Source organism: Sebastes fasciatus, chromosome 1 (genome assembly GCF_043250625.1).
Source record: "Sebastes fasciatus isolate fSebFas1 chromosome 1, fSebFas1.pri, whole genome shotgun sequence".
Taxonomy (NCBI): Eukaryota; Metazoa; Chordata; class Actinopteri; order Perciformes; family Sebastidae; genus Sebastes; species Sebastes fasciatus.
This window is the reverse complement of record NC_133795.1, coordinates 40785069-40798645: the sequence shown is the minus strand read 5'-3', so window position 1 is coordinate 40798645 and position 13577 is coordinate 40785069. Positions and strand designations below refer to the sequence as shown.

The window sequence follows — 13577 nt, the reverse complement described above, 5'->3', positions numbered from 1 at the left end:
TTTGGAGCGTTATTTAACCTCCTTTGCGACAAGCTAGTATGACATGACATATATACTGGTATCTTAACTCTAGCTTTAAATCTGAGCCCGCTACAACCTACAAATCATAAGTGGCGTAAATACGTTAAAGAAATTAGTGGCATTAAAATGAATTTGCATTATTATCACGTTAACTTTGACAGCCCTAATTATTATACAGATATTATTTTTTATTATTTTCTGTATATTAGGGATGAAATCATACGAGCTGCTTAGCTTTCCATTACAACAGAGCCAACTCCATGTGCTGATGAAGACTGTGTGATACGACTGAAAGGTCAGATAAATGTGGACCCTTTAGTCGGTTTGTCAAACTATTTCCAATTCAGGAATTAACTTTTGTGAACAGATGAGAGGGTGATAGATAAATGACCAAATCAATCACATAAAACTAGAGAAAAAAACTCTCTCATAGCCAGACCTGTCTCCTCAGCGCCGTGTCAGAAAAAAACGCTCTGGCTTGTTTGTTATTTCTTTAAACTATTCGTCTAGGACGGCACTAAGCACAGGATCTACCTTAATAAATAGATAGCGGAAGAGGAGGAGAACGCTGCGTGGTATACCCACCGTCTACATCCGCTGAGTCAGACTACATGAGACTGCAACTAATAGTTATTTTAGTCATTGATTCATGTTTTGTTTCTGATTTAGATTATCTTAAAATCATCTTAAAATGTCAAAAGAAATGATACCCAGCCCTCCAGGAATATTTTTCCTAGTCTGTCGAAAGCAACTGTCAAAATCCAAACGAAAAAGTGGTATGAAAACAGACAAAAAGGTCTAAAGCTCTTAGTGAACTTATTATTGGGCTGAACTGCTGTCTACGCCATATTTTCTGTCTTTTGTCATCTGTCTGCCTCTCCTCATCTCTCCATCCTCCCCCCCTGTGTGCAACGCTGCTGTTTGTCTGCTGCAGTGTGCTGTCAGGGATTGAAGAAGCCCACTCGGCATTCTCACCGTTGGCTTTGAATAGTAGTCTGTGATTCACACGTTCAGTGAGTGAAACACACAGAACCAGTTTCACACTTTCTCAAATATTTGGCATCATATTCAAATAGATGGTCCCTCGTGATCAGGACACACGCCCTGATAGCCGCTGTAGCGTCCTCCTTCAAGCCATTTGCATTCATGTTGACCTTTAACCTTCGGATTTCTGAACCAATCCCTGATGGCGCACCTTTACTATGCAATCTCACTGCATCAGCTGCCTCTTCCTGTCTGCCATGAGACATAAGTTAGCCTTGTGTAGCAACTAAAGTGTTTTGATCAGTCATTGTCATTGGATACAATGTCATGATGCTGCTTTGGGAGTGTGTGTGTGGGATGGGAGGATGCATCAAGATGTCAAGTCGGGGGGAAACATTCTGATGAATGTTGTGACTTGATGAGCGTGCCGGGGATGACAAACAATCTCATCAGCAGTTTCCATACTCACTCACCGGCTTGATCGTCTCGCTTCTGAGCTTTTTTTCAAAAGTCATGTCACTCTGCCATCTTCACCCATCGCTTCTGTTCACCTAGTCAGTTGTACTTACAGTACTGAGGATTACAGGTAAGGTGGCTGGAAGCTACTGGGCTGAACTGGCCTACCTCACTGGGCTGTAATGGCTTGTTTCCATCATCCTGTCCTACTTTTCTCTTTCCCTCGCACGGTGGTTTGAGGGCATGCTTGTCATCCGGCCTGGTGATACAAGCATGTTGGCTGGAGTTTTTGGGGTTGTTTGTTGAGGGTGTGTGGGGGGTGGGGGGGGGTGGGGGGGGGTGGGGAGGGCATCAGTAGCAGGACGCTTTGCTGGCTGCAGATGACCTCAACTTTAAGGTACAGTAGGAGTGGACAACATTTAAAGTGGAGAAGGATGTGCTGGTTCCCAACCTGACCCCCACCAGAGGGCACCATAGTGTCACAAAAGTAGAATGAGTAACGGGCAGTTACAAGGACTGTCTTCAGAGTTTCTACTGTAATGACAGACACTGGATGAAATGTGACATAACACTACATTAAATGTGTTTTGTGTGTATTTTTTTTTCAGTGATGTGTGTGTGAAAGAGGTGTCTGTAAAGGGGTGAAGGGGGGACTGTAGAAGTGTATTACTTCAGGTCCTCCTGGTCAATAGTTGGGGAACTTGTGTGAGACAGATTTAAGAAAAAGAAAAAGAAAAAGAGGGGTCAAAATGGAAGCAGCAGAGTTTTAGAGATATCTTGGCTTTTAGATCCCAGTATTGGAAAAATGCTGGATCCTACATTTCCCATAATGCATCCAATAGCGTCATTTTTCTTTGACCCACGTATTTCAAACTCCATGGCCCCAGTTTGTAACACCGTTTTTTGCTATAAATTGGTTTTCTTTAAAGCATCAGTAGACCAGATTGGAGCAAATATGATTAAAAAAAAATATTTTTATAAAACGGTTGCTATATGGTGACAGTAGTACATGAAACAGGTAACCTGAAAAAAATAATGTGCCTCTGTGTGACATCATCAGCACCGAGGTAAACCTTGATGACATTAGATGATTTTACAAAGTGCAGTCAATTCAAACCACGTTTCTGTGGCTCCTCCTCACAGGCTGAGTAGAACTTCCCATCATGAGTAAACCGACCTCAGGCAGTGGGGTGCCCCTTTAAATGTGACAAAAGTACTTGATGAAATAAAAAATAAGGTTACCAGTTTGGGGTTCTCCAAACCAGCTCTTATTAAATACAGTACATTTGCATCCCGTTCAAAGAAACCAGTGTGACAGGCATGCTGTAATATCAGCGTCTGTCCTCTCGGTGGCGGTGGAATCTAAGTCTGTGCAGGACAACGATGAAGTAGCTGAAGTGGAAAACACTCTGCTCATTTATCGACTCATAACTGAGTCAGGCGTGTGATGTGGGCAGTGTATGTTCCAGCTTCATTGACTCTCTCCTGTGTGTGTCACTGTGTGTGTCTACCTATCCGATGCTCCTGCTGCCTTGTCGTTAACCCTTTGCTCTCTCCCTCCTCCTCCCTTGTAGTCGAGCTTACAGACGCCTCCCTGGCATCAGCTTTCACTCCTACTCCTCCTCCTCTCGCTCCTCTTCCTCCTACTACCATCGCTCCTACAACCATTAGTACCTCAACTTCTTCTACCACTCCTACAACTACGACTCCTCCTCCTACTACTACTACTACTGCTACTTCTCCTTCTACTACTACCACCGCCGCCGCCACTACAACTGAGGCAGCCACTACCACCACCGCTCCTCCTGCGCTGGTCACCATCAAGCGTACTGATAAGAATGTGTTGGGTACATGCTGTTGTCCCATTGTCCCATTTTTTTACTGTCTTTCTACTGTTTTAGTTTGAATGGCACTCAAAAGGCGATACCCTTCTCCCACCTGACGAAACAGGAAACTACATCAGGGCTGCATTCCGATAAGCTGTGCTGTACCTACTGTACAATAAAGTGGGCAATTACTTCAGAATATTGGGATGTAGCCAGCAACTATCCTCCTGGTCAGGAAGTGAGAATCCAACCTTTTTTTTTTTTTATTTAATGTATGTTGATAACTGTAAAGTTCAACTTCAACACTTAGAAGTAATGAGGGTTGTGATATTGGCAGGGCTCACCATTTTTTTTTTGTTAGGTTCAATTAGTCCACTCTAAACCAGAAGTAAGCACTGCAACTAAGCGGGTAGATGCTAGAATGTACCCACCAAACGTAGGTAATGCCGGGTTCACACCGTACGAGAATCAAGACAATTTTAGGTCCGATTTCACCAACCTCCCGACCATGTTCAGCAAATCCCAGATTTTTCGGTTTTAAAGATTATCTTTCCAGATATTCCTGTGATGTGAGGTACGTTGAGAAGCTTTTTTTTACATCCCCCGATCGGCTCGGAGGTCCATCCTGGCCACACCAATCTCAAATATGAAATTCAGTATTTACGATGGGATATCATATTGTGTGTGGGGGAACCCCGAGGACAGCTGATGACGCAGTCACGTGGGAAAGAACCATAGCCAGTTGAAAACCAACCTATGAAGCGGAAGGGCAACCGCGGCTAACGCATGAGCTAATGCAAATTGCGAAGCATAAAGTGATGGTAAGATGGAGCTCAGACATTTGGTGGCAACAACGCAAGTGTTTATTTAACATCTCAATGACTTCATACATTCCATCCTTCGGGAATTTCAGTACAAAGTAACAAACTAACATCGCTTGTTCTTCCTTGTCCATCGTCCGCCATTTTTGTTTACACTAAAATCATGTTTGACTTGCGGGCGGCCGTGGCTCAGAGGATGGAGCAGGTCGTCCAACTAATCGGAAGGTCGGTGGTTCGATCCCCGGCGATGTGTTCTTGAGCAAAACACTAATTACACTAACTATTTAGATTAGATCCTGATGGGCAAAGTTGGCACCGGTGTGTGAATGTGTGTGTGAATGGGTGAATGCTGACTTGTAATGTAAAGCGCTTTGAGTGGTCGGAAGACTAGAAAAGCGCTCTATATAAATGCAAGTCCATTTACCATTTACTGTTTGATTGTGAGAGATTTTGTGAGATTTCCGGTTTTGAGAGTCGGAACTGTTGTTGTTGATGAATGAATCTGTTAGTGTGTGGTGTGCTGTTTTGGCCAAATCGTCGCTCACCACACACTATAGGAACAAAACTGTTCAATATAACATAGTATGTCGTTATGTGTGGGGGCTCTCACATTTTCAACATCTGTTAAAGGGACTATTTGTAACTTTCAGAATTGCTTGTTAACAGCGACACCTGTGGCCGTTAAGTCAATGAAAGTCAGCGTCAGGCTCGCGCTTGCTCGCTCTACATAGACATGAACGAGCATCCCTCAAAACAGCGAGGCGACACACGTCAGCTAAAACCACAATATCACTCTATATTTCAGCTGCTTGGCAGTAATGTTAGCTGATCAGACGAAGGTCTCTCCATGAATCACTGCTGATCCTAGTGTTGGCTTTTCCTGCCTCAGCCTCCGGGGCTGAAGCAGGAAGAGAAACGTTATCGCTTCCCGACTGCGCCCGCAGCAAGACACCGGCACCCGGTCGGAGACGATAACGTTTCTCTCTGCGGAGCCCTGCCACTTCACAAGACACGGGAAACCTCTGTTGGTCTGGAGGAGCTGCAGCAGTTATTTCTGCACAAACGTCCACTGAACATTCACTAGATATTCTCAGAGCTAAACTAACTCTTCTGCAGTGTGGAGTGAGCGTGCGTTCACGTCTAGAGGTGGAGCGAGACAGAAAGAACACGCGCGCTGTCAGTGAAGGCAAGCAGGCAGAGGAGCAGAGACTCCGGCCACACGCGAACGCGCATATGCGAGTGCGCATGGGATCCCGACCCGGTACATTTATACGCTTAAAAAGTTACAAACAGTCCCTTTTAAGATTTGAAAAGTCTTTTAGTGTGGGCCAGCCTTAACTCTAGCGACACTCGCTGCCCGATAACCTATCCTGACCTTAACCATTCAATGTCAATGCCTAACCTTAACCATCTTGCGGGGGTTCCGCACACAAACTACGTTCAGCAGGTACATTCTAGCAGCTACCGACTAAATGTTTCATGAATTTAAAAATCCCTCTGGAATTTCCTCGTGGGTGAATTTTCTGTCCATGAACATGTTACATTTACTTCTTGTTTGGAGCAGACCATGTAGGAAGACTCCCTTAGTGCTATAGCACCATGCATAGGTCTAAATGGAGCCCCCCGTGTATGGTTGTTGTAACTGTGCAATCTCTGCCCCTTGCCCCTGACCTTTAACCCTGTACCCCCTGACCCTCCTCACCCCCCTCCCCCTTATGTAGTGGCCTCTGGGTGGGAGATCTGGAATCTGACGGTGGAGTTTAACAGTAACTACGCTAACGTCAGCTGGAGACACAACTTCCCGCCCGGCAGCAGCGAGTTTGTGCTAGAGTTCACACTGGACAGTAAGAAACCAGACCAAGCCCACCTCGAGCTATTGAGACCGAAAGATAGACCTGAACTTGATACTAAGTAAAAAGAGCAGGAGCAGACAAAGGACAATATTTCAGAGATCAGCAAGTATTTGCTGCACACGTTAGTCATATCAACTTCAGAAGGCCACAATTTGCCAGATGTGTCTGATCTTTAGCTTGTTTTGCGGAGTTCTGCTGCCAAGTGGCAAAAAAAGCCTGATTAAAGCAGTTTTTAAAAGACTAACAAAATCCAATGTTTGACAAAGACTACATTAGTTTAATCTTTTTCACAAGAACCTTAGCTTACCTGGCTTAGGGATTAGAGAAATGACCGAATGTGAAAGACTTGATGTCCACCAGCACTCTAGCCCACTCTCTTAAATCCCTACTAAACGGAGATGCCATTTTTCTGGCCAAACGTTGTCTCTGCATCTCTGAATGAAATTCAATCCTGTCAGCAGCAGAATTTCGAATACGATTACAAACCCCCCTCCCATAATGGAAAACTAAAGAATGATTCAGAGGCCTTCTCATTAAATAATTCATGCCTTTTTTTTTGGATAGACTTCAATTACACCTCAATGGCAGGTTTTTGTTACCCCAAAATTCCTTGCTCAAAGGTTTTTTTCTGAAATGTGTCCTTGTCTTACTGATTTCCAAAGCAGCCTTAATGGAGAGCTCTTTTTTAGGCAACCCTTTGCTGACGAGACAAGCAAGTGATGAGGCTAGAGCATAAGGAGGAAACAGCATGAAAGAAAAAACAGCATGAAAGAAGGGCAAGAAAACACGAGGACTTGAATAAAAAAATAAGATAATGTGCCATCACAGCTCCAAAAAAACAGCACATATACATCTCTCTCCAGAGATGAGCTCTAACTGCTGCTCTGTTGGCCTGTAGTTTTTTTTTAATCACCCTTTTTATAGAAAGATGTGATATTTGCCCATAAAAGGCTGACGTTTTAATTTGAACTAAAAAAGCAGAAGGTACAACGAACCACAGTCTGTGTTTCTGTGTTTCTTTCTCTCTCTTGCACTCTGTCTCTCTCTCTGGTCTTTATATGTTGGAGAGTGTTGATCATCATGTCACTACTAACTTCCTGTGCAGTTCACCTGCACCATCACGATGGTTTCTTCTCAACACGCTGCCTGGCTTTTGAATGGCTCTGGTTTGGACCAGCACTGTGAACGGGGCTGTTCGGCTCGCTTTGTCTGAAATGCTGTTTGAATGTTTTGGCCATCCACGCTTCCATAATCACTTTGCTTTCTGCCTTGGATCGGGTGTTGGCCAATCTGAAAGTCTGCTTTTTATAAAACACATCATCCCTCCTTTTCTGGAATCCAACTAGTTGAGATTGGATAGAACGAAGGGAGGATGTATTTTTTATATACTTGGGCAGCGGCTTTAATTCTTAATGATGTCTGAATGTGAATAGAAAGATAAAGGGAGAGGGGGGGGGGGGGGGGGGGGGGGGGATGGTGAGACTGATCTAATGGTCTCCACCCCTCCCACCCATCCATCCATCCCCTGTTCTCCAAGGTCAAGTCTGAAAGCTTTGACTCTTAAGTGGAGAGTTGCAGGAAGCCCCTGACACTCCCCCAACTCCCATAATCATCCCTTCATCCTCCCCTTGTCTGCCTGACTGTGATTCAGAAGTCTCTGCATGTCTGTTAGAGGAGGGTTTAGGTTGAAGGATGATGCTTTGGTGGTATAAGAGATGAAAACTGGGAATACTTGTCATTGAAAAAGAAATGAGAAATATATTCCACATATTCCAACCTCGATATTATATTCAAATAACTTGCTTTATGCAGTAAAAGTCTGAGCTGCTTGACTTTAATCCCAAGTGGAACCAAAGTGGTTAAAACTTCACTATAAGTCAGTCTTTTCACATGATGAACACATAAAGATGGCACGACCACTTTCTAATACCGTCGTATTCATCCTTTAATGATTGATGCATGATTTGATGCTCATAATATAACCCGGGAAATTTTGTAAAAATGATCACATAGTAGGCGCGGCATTTATTTACCTCAACTGCAGAGAGAGAAGCACTTTTATTAGTGAGTAGACATATATATTTAATATATTTAAACATATTTTAGTTGCTGCTCTGTTTTAATTTGCTGTTTGCTGTTAATGCAAACTGAACACGTCTCGAGAAATCAGGATAAAGTACATAAGAAGGTGGACTGTAAAATGAGTCACCTCCCAGTTTATGTCAAGTTATTACACGGCTTTGTTGAATACTCGATTCTGATTGGTCGATCACAGCGTTCTACGGTCTGTTATTTCTTTATAACAGACCGTTGCTATGTATAACAGACCGTTGCTATGTATAACAGACCGTTGCTATGTATAGCAGACCGTTGTTATGTAAAGCAGACCGTTGCTATGTATAACAGACCGTTGCTATGTATAGCAGACCGTTGCTATGTATAGCAGACCGTTGCTATGTATAACAGGCCGTTGCTATGTATAGCAGACCGTTGCTATGTATAGCAGACCGTTGCTATGTATAGTAGACCGTTGCTATGTATAACAGACCGTTGCTATGGGCACAGTTCTGATGTCGGACTCTGGCGGACCGTTCTTGTGTCAAATTATTGATTTCTTCAGTAAGTAGCCGTGTAATAAGCGGGATAATGTTCATCTAGCGGGTCATTGTTGTGAAAGATGTAACGTCACCTGCTCTGCGCATCGCTCGTTTTACTACGACGCTTGTTCTGATCGGATGCAAAAACGCCGACATTCAACGTATCCGTGGTTTGCAGAAACGTACAATGCCAACATTTGTTCCTGCTGACTGGGATGCAATAAAAAGACATTTGAATCATTTTTGCATTCACCTAAAACACCAAGATCTAATAAGAGTGATACTAATCCTCAGCCTTGGCCTCATTCAGACAGTAGCACTACATTGACTAAGTATGTAAAAAAAAGGACTGGCTTGTCTTCTCTTGTGTCTGCATTAGACCTTTTGTTTGGCTGGATTTAGGGCTGGTGTTAATAGCATGGCTTTGGAATGAGTCCCTGGTTGACAGCATGGTGCATGATGTCACCACCTCGTGCTGCCCTCTCCTCTCACCGCAACCTCAGAGTCATGCTCATGGCACGGCCAAGTCATGACCGACACGTCTTTCCACGGGAAAGATGCAGGTTGCTGTCGCCGTTTCTTTTTTTTCATTTGACCTCATGAAGTTAAGTGTGGGCCTGTGATTAATTGAGACAAACAATGCTTTGCCACGTTTGACCCTGGTGGTACCCCGAGAACAAAATCAGCTCTGTAACGGTCAATTTCAATTCTAGCCCGGTCAAAACATGACGCACACAGCGGCCAATTCATGGAGCGGTTTAGTTGTGTTGATGTCCACAGTGTCGTGGCTGAGCCTGAAAGAACACCTGGGGCCTGTACTATGAAGCAGGATTTAGGGTTAGCGAGGTAACTTCAGGGTTAACCCCTTCAGGGTTTTCAGTCCTAGGACGGTGGTTCACTTCTTACCAGGGTAGATCGCCATGGTAACTGATGCTGAACACCTAAGGTTATGTTCCAGATAAGAGATCAACTCGTATGAAAGCACCTCCTACTGACCAATCAGAGCTCAGTGTGCAGATCGTATGATGATATTACACAAATACGAAGAAGTAACCGTCATAATCCAGACTAAAAACAACACAGTTTAAACTGACAAATGAAGGAAGGACAGCTGGATTTATGCTGGGGGTGTTTACCGCTTTGAATTATGTTGTTATATATTTGTTTTTACTTGCTCTTGAGTCCGTTTCACATCGCCGGAGACGGTCATAAACGGCAGTCATAAACGTCACAACTTTAATAAAAGGCATAATGATGTGTAAACCATTCATTCATTACACATATAATAGCTATTTATATCTAGACGACTATATCTGACTTTTGAGCATTAAATCCGTTAAATTAATAATTCTGTCAATTTACGCATTCACACATCGGGAGTTTTTTCTTTTGCCAGCTGTCCTTCCTGTATTTGGCAGCTTCAACTGTGTTACTTTTAGTCTGGATTATGTGTTTAACTTCTTTGTATTTGTCTAATATAGTTCGCTCTTCCTTTGTAAAATGTGCCGCTCTGCCTGTCTGTCTGTGGATTTGGTCAGATGCTGCAAACACCGCCCCGTTCATGTGAACGCGGTTGTTAGGGTTAGTTAAGCCAGATAACAAGAAGAGACTCTGGGTATGTTGAACTCACGTCGTAGTACAGGCCTCTGGTCCTTTGCTCCCCATTTTCAGAAGAGTTTTCTCTGGAGAATCATACCCTTGAGAGAAAATGTAGCCATCAAAGAGGAAAATGAACCATAACGTGTCAGCTGGACCGAGCTTCAAAAGAGTTGCACCTCATACATTAGGTGTAACGTCCAGACGTACCAAACTACATCACGCGTATGATTCAATTCTGTAAAGAGGTGAAAGAGTGTTTATGATGGGGGACGGGCAATGCATTGTTATCAGTCTCAATTCACTTCCTGCTCTCACTCTGAGAAAAAACGTCTCCCTGCAAAGCATCGTGATGCCGTGACCTTTTGCTAGTAAGCACAGTAAGCCTTTGACTGTGGAACGAAGGCCACACCGCCCCCCCTGGAGTGTGATCGGCGCCCCTTTCTTGTGTCTTCAAGGCGACAAGACGGTGAAAGTTGTAGCGGTGAAACAACAGCCCCCCATTAAAGTGGCAGATCTGATCGCAGGCGCCACGTACCATCTGAGGGTTTACTCCCATGAGCTCAACAGCGTCAGCAGCGAACCCTTCACCTTTAAGAACAAACCAGGTGAGACCCCACCTGGCCTTGGTGGAACAAGCAGGGGTTCCAGCCAGGTGGGCTACTCTGGGTGCAACTCTGTCAGTAGTAGTATCTACAAGGTTTGTGTTTTCATGCATGCTCTTCCAAAGGGTTGTAATCAAACTGCAACTTGCTTGTCTTTATGATCAGTATCTGATGTGATGGATGTGTTCTACATCTGTGAGATGAACTTCTCTGTGACTTTCCGCACAACTCACATGTTCTCCTCTGACATGTAAATGATGCTCATATTGTTCCTCTATAGGTTCTTTTCTGATTAGTTGGCGTGGACATAATAATAAGTATATGATAAATGAATATGATTTTGAAGGGCTAATATCTTCTCTATTATTCTGACAGCTATCAAAGATGTGTGTTCTTTCAGGTTGCACTGAAATCTCTCTGGGTGTATTAGAAGCAATCATTATTTTCACACCACAAACCTCCGTGTCCCACTCTTCTCTGATTCTAACTCACACTCTGTGTAAGAGGAAAGAAGACAAACGCCTTATTGTTAGAGATCCTGGATGTGAGCTTGAAGGCGAATAATGACATGTTGGTTCTGAGTTGTTGCTGAGCGCTCTGCGATGACAACAGATCATCTGATTTGTGTTAGCTCTGTCAATCATTGCGGTCCAGAAATGAACTCACTGTGTTTCCACTCTCCTGTGTGTGTGTGTGTGTGTCTGTGTGTGTTCTGTGTATGTCTCCAGCCTACATAGACCAGGTAGACATAGCCACCCAAGGCTGGTTCATTGGCTTGATGTGTGCCATCGCCCTCATCATACTGATCCTCCTCATCGTCTGCTTCATCAAGAGGAGTCGCGGGGGCAAATACCCAGGTAAGGCCCGACACCGAGGCTCCGATAGGAGAGTAGGGAAGTGGATGGAGTCAATATTTTTCTCACTGTACACCTCCACGGTAATTTAACAGTATCAATGGGTTATGTAATGGCCACTGAATATAAATGCTGCATTTCAAAGGCCTAGTCCACACATCCACAGGTATTTTTGTAAACGGCGTCTTCCCATAACATCCCGTCCAGACGAAAAATGCTAAAAAGTACAAATGAATTGCTGTCAAGGCCAGTGGGCAGCCACACACACACACACACAAACACACACACACACTGGTGACGGGGTCTGTGCCGTGGGAGTGTTGCATTGGATAATGTAGCACATTCTGTTCATTCAATATAGTAGAAGAGTAACCGTACATTTACGTGTAAACATGTAAGAAATCCTGTTAGCAGGTTATTCGGCCACGTCCGCCGTTCATGGATGTACTCATGGCGCAGTCGCACGACATGTTGCCTCTTTAAAGCTGAAGTAGGCGAGATTGGAACAAATTATGATTAAAAAAAGTTATTTTTATAAAACGGTCGCTATATGGTGACAGTAGTACATGAAACAGGTAACCTGAAACCTGTCTCTGTGTCCTCTGGTGCTCCTAACGGCATCTGCAAGATTTCACAGACCGGAGGAAAACAAGCAGTAAGAGCTGATCTGAGGTCTGCTGTCCATCTGCCGTCTATGAGAGCCGGCTGTCAATCACTCGCGAACTCCGACCAAACGGTCAAACTAGGCATCGCTGATTAAATATGAATCAATATTCTGTTACGTTAATGCCTATTTCTCTCCTCAGATGTTCTCAGAATCATCTTGTAGTGCATGGTTTAGCTGTAAAATTAGAAAGTTTGTGACGCTGCCGCCATTGTGAAATCTGTTGAAGGAACGCCAAGTTACCGGAGCACAGCCAATAGGAACGCTCTCTCTCAATAAGTGACCTGTGATTGGTCAAAGTCTTCCGTCACGGACTAGATTTTCTAAAGCCTGAAAACAGAGCCATGAGGAGAGGCAGAAGTCTATTTTTTTTTTTTTTCAGAACACTTGAATTACAATATGCTGAGAGGTTATTATGGAATTTTTGCCCAATGATGCCGAAAATATACTGACTACTGCCGCTTTAATGACGCCTCACAGAGGAGATAACGGCGCACACTCTGACGTTACAAACCAAAAACTCTGTTCTCAGTGACCTAAAAAGCCGTTTGGGTTTGGACGATAGACCAAAACGCATAGGAAAAGCTCAGTTTACAAATACATCCGTGCATGTGATGACGAGTTCTAAGAAATTAAATTGTTTTGGTAGTTTGATAAGTCAAATGTCTCTGAATACTAGAGACCTGCCATGTTGGAAACAGTTGAGCCAAAACCAAGCACCACCCACCGGCCGGAGCAAACGTTTTCATTTTAAACCGTGCACTACAAGATGATTCTGAAAACATTTGAGGAGAGAAATAGGCATTAACCTAACAGAATATTGATTCATATTTTATCAGCGCTGCCTAGTTTGACAGTAGGAGTTTGCGTGCTTTGCGAGCAGTGATCGACAGCTGCGTAATTTTGAAATATGGCCTGTTATATTTGGTGTGATATCTAGGTTTTATTCATTTATTGTGAAGATATATGTTTCAGACTTTGGTCCATTACAAGCCACTGTAAGCTGTGCAAAAAAAGCTGATGATGTTGAACATTTTGTCTAACACCACAGTCTTATCTATTTATTACTCCTATACACAATTATTAAAATGCACTTAAAAAAACAACTGTATTTTCCTTGTTCAGACAAATATTTTGTCTTCATGCAACATTGATGCTTATCTACGGTATGTGATTATTTAACGGTTTGGAACAATAGAAGTTAGAGTCCTGTTAATGTTTTGCAGTTTCTATAATGTCTAGGTGGGGGTTGCATGACTGGTTTCGCAAAATGTCTCGGTAGGTTTTGAACTTTGATGCT

The 13577-nt window shown here is 43.5% G+C and overlaps 1 protein-coding gene across 33 annotated transcripts in view; it reads left to right on the top strand.

Moving 5' to 3' along the window:
- Nucleotides 1–13577, top strand: part of nfasca (neurofascin homolog (chicken) a) — a 172210-nt gene that overhangs the window by 139454 nt on the left and 19179 nt on the right. For 12 of the 33 annotated variants that reach the window (XM_074648539.1, XM_074648547.1, XM_074648520.1 and 9 more), the window contains 5 exons: nucleotides 3036–3308; nucleotides 5830–5952; nucleotides 10613–10762; nucleotides 11488–11616; nucleotides 13520–13555. In XM_074648539.1, coding sequence (XP_074504640.1) covers nucleotides 3036–3308; nucleotides 5830–5952; nucleotides 10613–10762; nucleotides 11488–11616; nucleotides 13520–13555 — 711 coding nt within the window. Of the gene's footprint in view, nucleotides 1–3035; nucleotides 3526–5829; nucleotides 5953–10612; nucleotides 10763–11487; nucleotides 11617–13402; nucleotides 13444–13503; nucleotides 13556–13577 lie in introns of those variants that run through there. The other 21 variants (XM_074648626.1, XM_074648608.1, XM_074648617.1 and 18 more) reach the window with 9 other exon arrangements.